This window comes from Patagioenas fasciata, chromosome 9 (assembly GCF_037038585.1).
Source record: "Patagioenas fasciata isolate bPatFas1 chromosome 9, bPatFas1.hap1, whole genome shotgun sequence".
Taxonomy (NCBI): domain Eukaryota; kingdom Metazoa; phylum Chordata; class Aves; order Columbiformes; family Columbidae; genus Patagioenas; species Patagioenas fasciata.
Window position 1 is genome coordinate 9,366,098 of NC_092528.1, and position 15,383 is coordinate 9,381,480.

At 40.5% G+C, this 15,383-nt stretch overlaps 1 protein-coding gene across 1 annotated transcript; it reads right to left on the reverse strand.

The window, feature by feature from the left end:
• Positions 1-3,315: 3,315 nt before the first annotated feature.
• Positions 3,316-15,351, reverse strand: PARL (presenilin associated rhomboid like). Its single transcript, XM_065844733.1, has 10 exons — positions 15,220-15,351; positions 14,940-15,141; positions 14,717-14,857; positions 12,087-12,135; positions 10,817-10,912; positions 9,260-9,409; positions 8,756-8,826; positions 7,350-7,451; positions 5,591-5,688; positions 3,316-3,634 (listed from the first exon to the last, which is right to left on the reverse strand). Exons 1-10 carry the CDS (start codon positions 15,264-15,266, stop codon positions 3,520-3,522), a joined length of 1,071 nt encoding a protein of 356 aa, XP_065700805.1. The 5' UTR covers positions 15,267-15,351; the 3' UTR covers positions 3,316-3,519.
• Positions 15,352-15,383: the final 32 nt, after the last annotated feature.

Genomic DNA, 15,383 nt, shown 5'->3' on the forward strand with positions numbered 1-15,383 from the left:
CTACTCTGCTCTACAAAGCTTTTTAAATAAATAATATTTGGGTGAAATGTAGAACACTTTACCCTAATAAAGGTAAACAGATTTTTACAGTTGTGGGAGAAAATAGGATGTCCACTTTATCATCTGTTATCACTGGCACAATACAAATGATGCTCTGATCCCTGTTCCTAGGCCTGACTTAGCAAAATACATTGGAGAATAAATTGGATGTCTCTGCTCTCCCTGTGCCTGCCACTTCCTAGTACTGAGTCAGCTCTGGCACTGTGTGTTTCAGAGCTCACCTGCAGCATCAGGGATGCTTGAAGCAGCTGCTCATCTGAGCTGGTAGGATGCAACTGGCACAAAGGCGATCTTGGACACGGAAAACAGAAGGAACTGGAAAGATTCGAAAGTTTTCTGCATTTAGATTTATCATTATTAAAAGCTGGAGCCAGTGTGGGAATACTACAACAGTAAGACAAAGGCAAGGCATCAAATCAGAAAACAAAACAGCTGCTGCTGCCAGGACTGGGGGCTGACAGCTCAGTTTGCTCTAATACTAAAATGAAACTTCAGTAGAGCAGATCACTACACTGGAGCAAAATATTCCTTAAAATATGGCAAGGGCACAGCAGGCTTTCTTAAAAGCTGTTGAAAATGGATGAAGGATTGTGCCTCTGCATGATTAACCATGACTTTATACTTACTGCTATTTTCCTGCACAAACACTAGTTGCTGTCTCTGCCAAGCACCCCCATAATTACCACATTGTAATTTTATTCACAATAAGCTCTTTGAAAAGGGGGAAAAAAGTCTTCCCATGTGGTTGGTTTTGTTTTAGGTGTGGTTTTTTTCCCTCATTCTTCTAAATTCTTTACCATTCAAAGGTGTGACTAAATACTGAGATACTGCATAAACCAATGCCAGATTTTGCAAGAAGGGCATTTGCTTGCCAAAAATGTCTTATTTAATCTCGTGAGCTGTCATAACTCCACACCCTTCCTTGTCTGACTTGAGTATCGACTTTCCTATTGTGGTTTGAAAGTCGTTTAGGACCAGAGAAGATAGTTTACCTTTGGCAGACAACGTTGCACAAAGGCTCTGATGCAAAATGATGTGTGCTTGGCTGTGTGAATGTGTGTGTACAACCTTACCTGTGTTTAACACCTCTAGGGTTTCTGTAAATGAGGAAGATTCAGGTACTGAATAGCCTTGAGAAAGTGAATGTTGTTAGGCCTAAAGTTAAGGAGAAGCTTAGATATGAGACCCTCAAACCACAGCCAGACAGAAAAGGCAGTGACTTCCAAACATCTCTGTCAGTTCCAGGTTGTTTTTTCAGGAGCTTTGAGCCCCTGTAATTCTGAGCATCCAGCAGAAGTGCAGACACTGCCTCTGAGGGGTCAGCCTGGAAATGTCACGGTGCTCATCTGCACTCAACAGACCACGAGTGGGACTCCAGTCCCTGCAAATCAATACCGGGGTATGACTTCCAAACTTTGAGGTAGGTGCTGACTACTATGGAGATGAACTTAACTATAATCATAGCTTATTCTTCTAGACCTGTAAAATATTATGTCCCTCAGGGTTTTTACATTGTTTTATTGCAATATTTTTCCATGCTGCTTTCAGCCAAGGTGTCTAAAAAACCCTCAACAAATAAAGAAGTGTTGAAGAGACTAGATAATTCTTGAGTAGGCAAGAGGTAATGAAGAGAAGGGGGGAAAAATACAGAGAAATGGGGAGGGACAACAGATGGGTGTTAAACAGGTGTAAAACCAACATGAAAATATTTCAGCTATGGCTTTTGTGCTTCTTTGGTATGAAATAATTGTTTCTGACAACTCGTTCAGCAGCCATCCTCTGCTGCTGCAGGCTTCTCCCCGGCTCTGCAGAGGTGCTGCTGCTGGCAGCGTGTCTGTCTGGCTGCATGTCTGGCTCCCTGCTGCTGCAGGCAGGGCTGCACGGGGGCTGCAGCCCCAACAGCCGCCTCGCTCAGTCCTGAGTGTCACAGAAGTGATAGATTAGAAACGGAAGGCCACAAAGCTTCTGGAGTAGAGCAAAGGAATATTAAACACTCCAACTTTTTTTTTTTTTTTAAGCATTTAAATGTGTGTTGACTTAAAGGAACAAATCTTATTTTCCAAGGGAGAAAAAAGTTAACTCGAGCACTGGCTTGCGGCAGCAGGGGAGTTTACTGCAATTTTGTACTCCATCATTTATTACAATTGGTGCCTCTTAGCATTAGGTAGTATTTATTCCTACAGGAAATGTATTTTCTGCAAGACACTTGTAAAGCAAAAAGGCACAAGTTGTTTTTTACAGACACAATGTGTTCTTTGGCAAGTCAGTCCACCTGGAATGACTAATTCAGCCTGCAGGGTTTGAACCCAACAGTTTGTATCTGGGCAGATTCCTCAGACCTTTGCAAGGGGTCTGGCAGTCATAGCATACCCCAAATCCAGCTTTTGTTTCTATTTGAATAACAGGAACATTGTTGTGGTAGTACCCTCAGGTTTACTTTGTAGTTACTTCTGGTTACAGTGTTGTAAATCTTTGGACACCTCATCTACCTTTTTGCTGAAGCTGCTTATTTTTCTAAAACTGGCACATTCTGAACCAAATGTCACTGTTTTAAAATTCTTAGAAAAACCTTACAGGAAACTAGCAATACAGCACAACCTTAAAAACAAAACAAAACACCTCCCCTACCCCCCAAACAAAGAAAACCAAAAACCAAAACAAATCCACCAAACCACAAACCACCACGCTAAGGCTGTGAAATAATACAGAAAGCAGTATAATTCATGGTAAAATCTCCAAAACCACAGTACAAGTCATTCTTCCACTGCACGTAGTTAAGAAAAAGATATAATTGTAGTAAATTCTAACAAGATGTGACAGCATCTTGGAAGCAGATAGAAATGTAAAACATAGATGGAATAAGCCATAGCTGATGAATGAAGCTGGATCATTAACCACTATGTAACTTTGGCAAACAATCCACTATTGCTTCATATATTTCAAGTTTAAGATCAACAGAGACCATTGGCTTATCTCATCCAATCTTTTCAACATTAAAGACCACTCAAGTTCCCCACCCTAGTCTCATGTTGAGCCCAGTCTCTCTAAAACCTGCCCTCTAAGAATGTACCCAGTGCTGCATAGATATTAGGGGGCTGTGTGATCCATTGGCTTTCTCAGTTTTAAGAAGATTTATCTAAGTATTAACCAGTTGTACTCCATTTTGAAGTTTTTTGGACAGAGCTTTTGGTTGCTTAATTGGAAAGCTTTTCTTTATTCCTCCTGTAAAAATGTAATGCAGACTGTTACCTCAGATAGCAATAAGATAAAAACCTTTATTGTTCCACCTTTGTCAGAGTTCATTTTCTATTAATATGTGTTCTTGTAACTGTAGTTTACATTAGAAACTTCAACTCCTTAGAGGCTTAATGTGGAGTAGCAAAAAACCTTAAAAACCAATTCAATCCCATGTCTTCAAGTCATATACCACTTGGGCACAAGAAATCTCTGGGATTAGAATCAGTTAGATTTTCCACCTCCTTTTCCTGTGTTCTTTGTCCTCATTTCATGCCAAGCTTTCACCAGAGGTTCTCTGTTCTTCCATATGAGCTCGTGGCCGTAAGTCACGTACCATCTGAAAAAGAAAATACGAGTTAAAACTAACTGCAACTTTTCTCTGTATCTGAAAAACTGGCTGATCACTCAAACTAAGTAACTCTAATGCTTGGTATAGAAGACAAGATAAACTGAGTCAGAAAGAACAGTGTTCTTGGCAAGTGGCAGGTTAATCACTTACTCTCTTGGCTGATAATAGTTAAATGCTTTGTTCTTGCTTGTCTCAGTCCTAAGAATGAATCATTTTCATGATTTTACTTAACCAAGAGGAAAAAACTATTACCATTTAAGAGACTATTATGAGAGTACTGTTGCTTGTTCTAATCTTTACTGACAACACCAAGTAGAAGTATTTTTCCTCATGTGTGAATACAACTCCCCCATAATGAGCATCCACATTCCATTCAAAGTGAATTTTCTTCTATAAAGAACTAAATGAAGATTTAATTTATCAAAGTATTCTGGCTTAACTTGCATTCATACAAAACTATATGAATATCAGCATAAATGATTAAGCAAGAGAGGTTATGGTGGAGAGGAGAGGTGGAAGGGGAAGCCACAGTATGGACATAGGTTGAAGGTGTCACACAAGCCCAACTTCACACCTGAGCCCTGAATAACAAAAGCACTCTTGGATGAGTCCTCAGCCAGTACGAGAGAAACTGGCCATTCTGTTAAATCATACAGCTGCTTTCTGCAGTGCACCTGTGAGGGTCTGTGAGGTCATGTATAGAAAACACTTTGACCATTCAACATATGAACTAAATAGAGGCCCTGTTTTAGGATGAAGTGACCAAAATGATTGCTGAGGAGAACATATAGGTAGAACATACACATAGGTGGGGAAGAAAAAATTGTCTTGAGTTGACAAGCATCTTACTGCAATAACATGTGGATCTGTATTATCATGAACAAGCTGATACAGATACAAGGCAGGAAGCAGTAATGAACCAGCAAGACTACATCAAATGCATTTGTGATGCCAGAGGAAAGGAGACTGCAGTGCAGAACTTACTGACACCAAAGCCAAGAAACGGTGAACAAAGGCAAACCAGTTTGTTCACCAAGATAAGTGTTCTTCATGTTTTAGACTATACCTTTCAGACTAGCTACAGTGAAGGAGCAAAAACTGTTGCTGTCCTGATGTCAGGAGAAGATGGAAAGAACCATGTTCTTCAGGCTTTCACAGGATCCTACATGCCTTGATAAGTTTTACAGAACAAACCCACTGGGCAAACTTTTGCAGCAAGCTTTAAACTCATTCTTTGTCTGGCCTAGTTAAATGTCAGGTAGGCTTTTAAAATCCCTACCTAAAATGTTTGAAAATGCTCTTAGCAATAAATGTGCAAATTGAAGCAACATTGCAATCGGGTAGAAGGGGAAAAACTCATTAGCTAATGCATTTCAAACAATGAACAATGTAGAACTGTCCCATAAACTGGTTTCTAGCAGTTCTTCCCCATTAGGAAGGCTTCACACAGCAACAATGCAGCAACACTGATAAATAGCAGAGGCTGCTCAAAGGAATTTGGCTTGAGCTTACACTAACTCTTGCAGCTCTTTCTAAATTGGTAATTAGAGAAAACCACTGAGACAAACGAATTTTCTTAGCTGCTTAATTCTAACATTATCTTAATTTTTCCATGCTGTGTTTTATAAGAATCTTTCCTCCCTTGTGACTTTCTTCAATGTGCTGGGGAGAGCCAGACAGAGATAGCCAGCTCGGGTTACAGCGACAGCACAATCTGACATCTAACCTACCATTCTAAGGCAGTTCAGCTCAATTTCTTCCAGTTCTAAGCATCCGTTAACAGTATTTTCCACAGAATTCTCTAGCACTCTGAGAATAACAGTGAGCTGTCTTCAGTCCTATTTATGACAACTTTCCAAACTCCCCACACTTCAGAGACAAGAGGAAGAAATACAGGATGAATTTAAATACAAAACTAACAGAAGTTAGTAAATACAGACTCACATTCCAAAGAGAGCTCCTCCAAGATGTGCAGCATGGTCAAAAAGTCTCCAGCCTAGAGCAAGCCCTGCAGTGTCAAATGCAATTATGGCTTTTAAAGCCTGAAAAGGAACAAAACATGGAATGGACATGATCAATCACAGCATGTAATGGCCACTGACAACAAAGTTTCATATTCTGGCACAGAGCAAACATTTGGTATCAAAAACATCCCATAAATTTTATATTAAAGCAATCACTATAAAAAGTTTGAAAACAACAGACTCTGCCCTTAGCTGTACTGTGCTGTCATCAGAATACAGACAAGAGCAGCTACACAGAATTGTGGGGTAGGGATGTGTACTTTTCAAATACTGTCTCTTCTAGTCCTCACTTCTAAAGCTACATACACATTCCAAACTTTGGTTAGAAAACAGAAGACAAAGTTACTTGAAATAGTACATGCTATAAAAGACACCATAAATTATGGTATTGCAACATTGATTCACTAATTCTGACATAGCTTAGACTTAAGTTCATCTGTCCTCCCAAATGCAACCCCTTAGTGGATGGAACATGTGGGGCAGTATTCCTTTAATTTTATCTGATATAAATTGGTCATCATGTTCTTGTAAATCAGACATCTGTTAGAAGGTATGATGATAGTGAACAACTTCCTGGCCAGAAACAGTATGAGCAACAGCATAACATTCTCAGGAGACACAAACCACTGTGACTGTAATGCAAAATGTTACTAAATGCCTCATTCTAAAAAGATCAACAATAGATTTTATGCTAGGGTGAAAAGTAAGTTTAAGTAGGATTTCTTAACTGTATGTGTTAGAATAGCAGCTATATTGCTACATTGGCTTGTTTATTCTAAAGGCTGATTACAATATAGGTAAGGTAGACTAAAGGAGTACATAACATTTAGAAACACAATTAAATAGTAGGGCTAAAATTATTCCAACATTTATAATGCGACAGCCAATGTTGCTCCTGTTTTAGTGTTGCAATGAGTTCTTCCTCATGTCCATGCTCTCTGTGGCTCTGCCCTAGCCATCTTTTTTAAGAAAGAGGCAGTGAAATGACAAAGTTTAACTTCTTTAAGTAAAGGAATAAAACAACTTTAAGTAGTGGATCAAAGATGATAAGCTTCCTAAAGTAAGTCAAGATATAAATGAGCTTTTCTTAAATGGGGCAGTGGATGTGCTTAAGCAAACTTAATGAAACAAAAAAGTCCACATGAAGAAAAGCCTCAGCAATTTATTTCTAATCTCAACAGTGTTCTTAGAAATATCAAAAGATGGCATCCAAATGAGGAGGTAGGTATTTCTCCAGGGCTGGAATGTCATTTCCCTTGAGAAGTGAAATTCTGTTTTTTTTCCCATTTTGATAATTTTTTCTTGAAAAAGAGTGTATCAGTAATAGATTACCTCGGAACTAGTGCTGTTACGAAAAATATTGCCTGTCAGAAAGAAGAGTATGTGTTTGCTTGTTTCCTCAGACACGTGAACCTGAGTCCCTCCAACTACTTAGTATTAGATTTGAGACAGACCCATGGAGGATGGAATTTAGGGTAATTCTAAATTCACTACACACTTGTGTAATGACCATGCTAGGCTGCAACAATTTGCAATCAGTTTCCAGGACTTCCATGACCTGTATCCTCTTTCAAAATAAATTTAATATTTTAAGAACACAGAGAGGATGTGTGCTCAGATACTGGAGTGGTATGGTAAAAATGGAGAGTAGGATTTATTTGAAGTTTAAAGGCACTTACGCTTCCTGCTGTAAATGTGAACATTGGAAGAAATATGATGGCTAGTTTTGCTTCTGGCATCTTTGTACATACAGCTGCAAGGACAGCCATTATAGCTCCCGACTGTAAATACATTAAAATACATTAAAGTAAGTTGAGATGTTACATGAAGGAAAATTTATTTTTCTGAATCTGACCCTGTTTTCCTTTTGGCTTTCAAATGCAACCCTGTGCTAAACCTCAAAGTACAAAGCACCACAGCAAAGTTCAGAATCAAAACAAAAAAGACACCTTTATTTCATTTCAATATCTGAAATTTTAAATACTGGGGAGAAAAAATACCCCTCAGATGCTCTTACATAACTTATATAAGTCCCCTGATTTGTAAGGTAACAATTTATGTTAATGTGCTTTTCTTCCCAGTAAATCCTAGAAATCTAATACATATTAATCAAACACAGACATCTCAGATGAAAGGAATCATTCTGAAGCTTGTACAAAAACAAGGAAAATAACAGATGAACAGGGACAATAAGTCTTTTGTCAATGAAACAAGCAATTCCCTGGTCTGTACTACACAGACCATGGGCTTCTGTATCCATGAAATATCTCAATGGAAAGGCTGTGAATACGGTAAACTATTGCAATGGGTGGCAATTTCAGTAAGTTCAGGTCAATAACACTACTGGAAAGTAACTTGCTCCAGATACAGTTTATTTATAAGATAAAGACACGATACATAGCACTACCAAAAATTTTAACTTTGGGAGAGCTTTTTTTTTCATTCCTATTGAAAAATAATAATCTGACATTTGGCTTTTAACCAAACTATTTAGTAAATTAAGCCTTTTACAAGCTGGCAAATGGCTAGGTTCACCTCAAACTTATAGCAAGTGAAGTGTGTTCAAAAGTTGCACTACTAAACATCCTTGTAAAGAACAGACAAGGACAGCACCTGCCCAGCCTGCCTCACCTCCTCCATACTGTGAGACTTCTGGCAGTTGTGCTGCCATTTCTGCACAGCATTCCCTGCAGCTTTCACCAGTATCGTGTGCTGATTTTGACTGTCTGATTACATTGCCTCTTTCTAAAATATTCTATTTTCAATTGGAGAACACTGATACACAATTAAGTAAGTTATAGAATTGAACTATCTGCTCAGTGACAAGAGGTCCTGCTGTTACATACTCATTTACAAGCCATTAAGTGGTGTTAGTTCTGGGCTGCGCTGCAAGAGAGTTACTGTATTTGAAGAGAAGGCAAGTTCTTGTGCAGGAATTGTTGCCTGGTTCCTTGGTTTTGTTACACCTTCCTAGTTTCCATTATCTCAAATTTATTCTTGGCTTTTAAGCAGGTTAAAGAATATAGCAGGCTTTGAAAATGGCTTCAGAGATCATTATAAGGTCTCCATATTCTGAGATACTTACAGCTCCAAGGGATGGTTCAAACCTTCCAGTGGCCATTTTAGCAACATAACTCACAAAAGTGGAGATAACCCCTAGAAAGGAAAAATTACTGTTGGAAACAATGCCAGCAATGCAGACAAGCATCCCAAAGTGCAACAATTTTATCTGTACATCTTCCTAAAGAAGTTAGTGCAGATGATGTAGATTTCAATTGCGTAGGGTTTTTTTGTTGTTATTTGTTTTAACTTGAAGTAGTTGTCATCTCTTCCCACGAAACTCCCATGAATCTGTATAAGAGCTATTTTATTTTGGTAGCTAAGCGTGATTTAAAACAGGATACTTGTAGTGTCATGATGTTTTGAAGCCCAATATCCTAAACTCATCAGAATTACGTATGATAGCAATAAGTACTGAAGTTAGCATAGAGCAATGTGTAGGACTGAACAATAGCCATCTGTCAGCATACATCTATTAAACATGTACGTTTTACTTGCATGAATAAATAATAAATACATTTAACTTTACCAGCAGAAAGATAAACTGCCATGAACTGCTCACATCCCAGAAGAGAGACAATGCTGCTGGAAAAGCTCCATAAAACATACATATTTGCTGCCATGTGGAATAGAGAGAAGTGACTAAACGTAGAGAGCAGCATGGGAGAACACAGGGCTCCTACAAAAGAGAAAATCAATTAATGAAAAAAATAAGTTAGCAATTTAATTTGCTTCAGCTTGCAAGTCATGCAGACTAGGAACTTATCGAGACATACTATAGGCTAATTATGCTTAGAATTCTCAAACATAAGCTACGTAATAAACCCAGAATGCGACAAATTTCAAATTCCCTGCAATACCTTTTGAAAGGTAGAACATGCAAAGATATGCAAGCTGTACAAACAGCTACTTTAGAAAGTCTTAATTACCTATTGGGGAACATTTCGTAGAAAACATTTATGACACTTCTGTGCTTTGGAAAGGAAATGGGAGATTTTATTTAAATATGTACACAGTGAAAGATTTTTAACGTGTTATATGAGCACCTGTCTAAAATTATTTTGCTACAGAGATGAACTCATAAAGAAAAAATAGTTTCTCTTTCAAAAAAGCTACTAGCTCTCCTCACTGAAACAGCAGCCTTGAAAATGCAAAGAAGCCAATTAGCAAGTGTAAAGGTCAACATTATTTAAAACAGGAGTGTTTGGGGTGGCTGATGCTCAGAGCTGGATAACAGCTATATTCAGCTTTGGACTGTGTGTAGGGAATTGGCTGAGTTTCCACTTTTTCAGCAGAAATTAAGAGGATAGCAGAGGGTACTCTCCTCATGCATGTTTGTCTCATGCTTTTTACTCTTTACTGTAGAAATGAAAACTAATTGTTCTGTCATTAAATACTAATAACTTGCTTTCCAAAGTTAACCTCTTCAAAACATTTCACGCACAGCAAAAGCCTAGATTTTGTGGTTTTGGCTTTTTTTTTTTTTTTTAAGGTGATCCAAAGCACAGCTTTGAAACAAGGATTCTGTACACAGAATGCAGACTAATGCTTGTCTGTTGGTGAAAGCACACATAGATGTGATTGTTCTATCTGCATCCCACAGATCATTAAAGGAAAGGGAAAAAAAAAAATCACATTTGAGACTAGTTTTTGAATGGAATTACACAGTATGATTTATTTCACTCCTTCCCAAACACTGGCATGATTCACATTCTGTCCAGGAAAGCAGTGATATCACTTAGAGAAGTGTCTCTTCATCTTTACAAAGGCATGAGCTGCATCCCATCGCAGTAAAAGGCCAGAGAGCAGGCAAGTTTTGACATTACAATATTTAGAAAAGCACCAGTGGCGTGTGTTGGTGTGCATTTTGTTTCTGTTGTTGTGATGGTTTTTTGGTTGTTTAATAGATTACTTGTAACTTTTTTTCCCTAGAAGTATTTCCTGTCTAGACAAAAAGATATGTCTGGGCATGACTGAGACTGCTTGTGGGTGACAGAGTTGCTGTGTGTTCAAAGCTTTTGCACTATGATCAGAGGCTCTATTACATCCTGAAGTAGAGAAGTCACACAAATTACTGTTCACTTACTGGAGGATGGATCTGAGGTGAAATATGTAAACATAATCCGTCGCATACCAGGCAGCCTCCATAAACAGAATACAAAGACATTTGCAGCTATAATCCCTATTAAGAGGAAAAAACAGTATAAAAGCAAATTATGACTATAACATACCATAATGCTTACTGTAAACAAGCATTCAAAAGTAAGTTTTCATGAACCATACTTCGTCATTATTCCATTAAAAGCAGTATCCACTTCTTGCCTTATAGAGACTAGAAAAAGCAAAAATACTGAAAGCCGTATTTATACAGTGGAGGTCTTTCAGATATATGACATTTAATTGCAACTGTTTTAACATACAGTGTAATGAAAGCAACAGTCCAGAAAATCTGAATCAAAGATGTTCAAGCTACAGTGTCAAGCTTCTGTTCCACTGTAGAACCAATGACACTAGCCCGCTCAAGAGGTCCCATTTCTTGTCTCTCTTGCTGCTTATTCCCAAGTGTCACCCATCTGCTGCACAGTTGCGTTTAACTGCGCATGGAAGGGAAAAGACCGGGGGAATCACACAAACACACAGTACACATGCTGTCCATTTTTGAGGCAGCCTTGGTTTCAAAGCTGTTGGGTTTTTTTTTGGTGTGGGGTTTTTTTGTGTTTTTTTGTTTGTTTGTTTTTTCCCTAAAATGTGCATAGGAATAACATTTGCGTAACCTTATGCTTACAACATGTTAATACAGACTCAGGAACTTTTGAACATAGAATATGTAAGAGCGGATGTGGCTCCACTACTTTATACGGATTTGAATCTAGTTCTCATCCATCTCCCTCTACTCGTTTATCTCAGGGATTTCAAGTGATGCCAGGCTAACCAATCAAAACTACCTCATAACCAAAGAATAGCACAGAAGATAATTTTTTCCTATTTTACACACCTCATGCTGCAAACAAGAAGCAATGATTAGGAAATTTTATTTCCACATGCCAGTGGAACATATATGCCCATGCCTGCTAAAACCATTTGAGGCTTTCCACACTTCCTGAGGAAAACATTGCCAGGAAGGGATTCTAGCTGATCCTCCTTGCACAGTTGCATAGGAATCTTTATAATGCATTTGAAAAACAGTTTGTGAGAAGGAACTGTTGCAGAAAGAATGTACGTGCAGATGTAGGTTTACACATGCTTTGTGCTCAACAACCTAAACGTGGTATGAAAGCCATCTGTTTTAACATACTGTACCTGTTTGCCATATTTCTCTTCCTGTGAATGTCTAATACTTGTAAGCTAACACAAACCTGTCACAGTCCGCTGCCCCTCAGTCAGGTTATTCCACCAGCTGTTAACCTGAAACAGAATTGTTGTACATCAGTGCCACTGTAGAGTATTCACAATTTCAAAAACAGTCACATTAGGTTCCACCTTTTTAAGAATGGAAAGCATTTTTTGTTTTAAATCTGCTACGTAAATTGGATTCACACTTGCTTATTTCTGACTGGTTTATCTTCTCAAGTTGGCATTTCCTTGCTCAAGAATATCTACTTTCCTTTTCATAAAATACCCCAACATAGATGAAGAGTTTCTTCAAAAAGAATGAGGTTACATCCTTTTACGTAATTTCATGGGTTTACCTCTCCTTGTACTAAACAAAGACCGAGCCCATAATGCTTACTTCAGCAGATTAGCCAAAGTTAGCATAAACCCTGCCTTGACTAAGCCTCACCCTAATGCTAACATCACACCACCCACCTTCGAGAGATCCCACTTTTGTGTCAGGGTCACTTTTGCAGAGGTGGCTCACAAGATGTGGAATCCATTCCCCCTTGCGTCCAGCTCACCCAGCCCTCCTCCAAGTTTAAAACCCCTGAAAAAGTTTATTTTGAGTGCAGTCAGCCCACAGACAAATGCCACCCCCCTTTCCCTTCCTCAGCTTTCAGAATAATTTTGGACAATTATTTTATTGATGGCTGAGTGACCTTCCAAACATATAGATGGGAACAATAGCATAAAAATTATCTCTAGGTTGGAGGTGGGGGGAGAATCAATGCTGTATGAAACAAACCATTTACCATTTGATAGCAATATAACAGCTTCATTACTTTTTTTGTTTTGTTCAAATTTCTGGCACAGAATACAGATACCAGTATTTCCTACAAAGTTATCCAGTATAAGAACACTGAATTCCTTTTCTACAATACAAGAAGCAGATGCCCCCAGAAGCTATCTGAGGGATCCTGAACTTCTAAAAATAGAACTACCCATTGAAAATGGGGATTGAGAGTTTAAGCCTATTAACAACAGGACAGTTTTGTTTAGTGTTTGGTTTTATTTGTTGTTTTGTTTTGGCCTTTTTTTTTGGATAGCTAATCACCAGATCTCCCCCTTCTGGTTTTGAAGGAAAACAAAAGTATAAAACCAAAAAGATTTAAAATATTAACTGACAACCACAATCCCACCTGCAGTTTACACACACCGGGCAAGAAAGCATGCTGTACTGGGCCTGGCTAGAACAGAATTCATTTTCTCTATAGCAGCTCATACATGCTGCTGTGTTTTAGATTTTTGACTGAACCAGTACTGATAACAGATTATTGTTCTAGATTTTGCTGAACAGTGTTTGCACAGCACCAAAGTGTTTCCAATTTCTCACTCTGCCCCTGCAGAGAACAAACCCAGGGTGTGCAACAGGCTGGGAGGAGACACAACCAGGCAAGTGACACTGACTAACCAGAGATATTCCTACGATATATAATATTGTCATACTCAGCAATAAAAGGGGAAAGAGAGGATTTTAGGAGGTTTAGCCATCTTTTACTCATAAATTGGCTGAGCACTGGTCTACCCACAGGAGACAGTGAGCGACTGCCTTTGCATCACTTCATTTGTTTTCTTTTATCCTCCACTTATTACACAATTTTTTGGTTGTTGCTCTCCCCCCATCCTGTGGGGGGTTTGTGAGGGAAGTGACCGAGCAGCTGTGTGCTGTTTCACTGCCCACCAGGTTTAACCCTCAGCACATGCTCATTTTGAAAGAAGTACCCCTGTGCACACAATACACATCACAAAAGCAGCCCCTCTGTGTCCTACCCAGCCCAGAACCTCGTGTTCCTCCAGCTCCACACTCAGCCCCACTTCTCTTAACAAGCAGACCTGAAAGAGCAATCAAGCCTGGTCTATCATAAGCCACAGTAGTAACTTTGAAACAAATGTAAAATGTATATGCATGTTTAGTTTTAAATACACTTGACTAAATGACTCATACCTTCAGGACATCAGCTAAATTTATAACAAGTCTTGCAACTCTTGTGTTGTTCTTGCTGCCCAAATTCTAAAGTATTTGCACAGAAATGTCAGCTCTCATAAAGAAAAGAAGTCTCCTAACCCCTCATATGTACAAAGTAAAGGTTGAAAATATGAATGCATTTCAGAAGCCAGAGCATTAAAAGAATCATATCCTTAAGGTTCACAATCTAAGTGAGCTCTGTCCTCTTTGGGAATTCATGTTCACTTGTGAGAACACTTAAACATAGCAAGAACAGATTTTTTCTTTTTAATGTCATGAAGAAACCAAAAGGCATCTAATTTATGTATATAAACTACTGCTACTGACCTCCCTTTCCCTGCATTTCAGGGTGAAGCTGGTATTTTTCTCTGGTATAGCTTTTGCAGTGACACTGTTAGTTTTCTGTAACTAATTCTACCCAGTTTTTCTTGTAAGGAAACCCACATGCTGCAATTTCCTGTGAACCTATTATTTCTCCAACTTGTAAATCAGGATAAACAGGACAAGCATCTGCTGCATAAATGGTGCCCACACCAGAAGGAGGATGCGGTGGGGGTTTGTCGGTTTGGTTTATGCCGCGGTGCCGGTTTGTGCTCCCGCGGGGACCCACCCGTGTGCGGACAGGCCGAGCCTGGCTCCGTGTACCTGTTTTCGGAAGTCCCCCCTCTTCTGGGGCCGTATTTTATCCATCCAGTCCGCTCGGGCATCCTCCAAATAGCTCTGGACCCGCGACTTGAGCGACTCGTACTGCCAGATGGCGGCGGACCCGAAGGCAGCTCCTGTGAACTGGGCGACACCGCACAAAGTCACAATGAGCGCGCCGCGCTGACAGTCGGGGAGTCCCCGCCCGCCCCGGGGAGCCGCTTACCCCCACGGCGAAGAGCAGCGGCCTGACCAGGCGGCGCGGCGACGGGCGGCCGGCGCGGGGGGTCGGTGCCGGCGGACAGAGGCTGCGGCGCGGGGCGGGCGGGCCGGGCCGCCCCTCGGCGGCGGTGGCGGCGGGAGGGGGCTCCTCGGGCCGCGGCCGCGCCCGGCGGAAACCCTGTCGCGGCTCCAGCAGCACCGTCAGCCTGCGGGGGAGAGACGGGACCGTCAGCACCGCCGCGACCGCCCGCTCCCTCCCCGAGCCCTCCCCGGCCCAGCGGTACCTGTGCGGCCGCGGGCCCCGGGCGCGGGCCCAGCACCACCACGCCATGTTGGGCACCTCCCCGCCCGCCAAGCGCTTCCGGGGCAGCCGGCCGCCATCTTGCGGGCGTGGGGGAGCCGGGGAGCAGCTCGGTCACCCCGGGCGTGGGGCGGCCCGGGGGGTCCC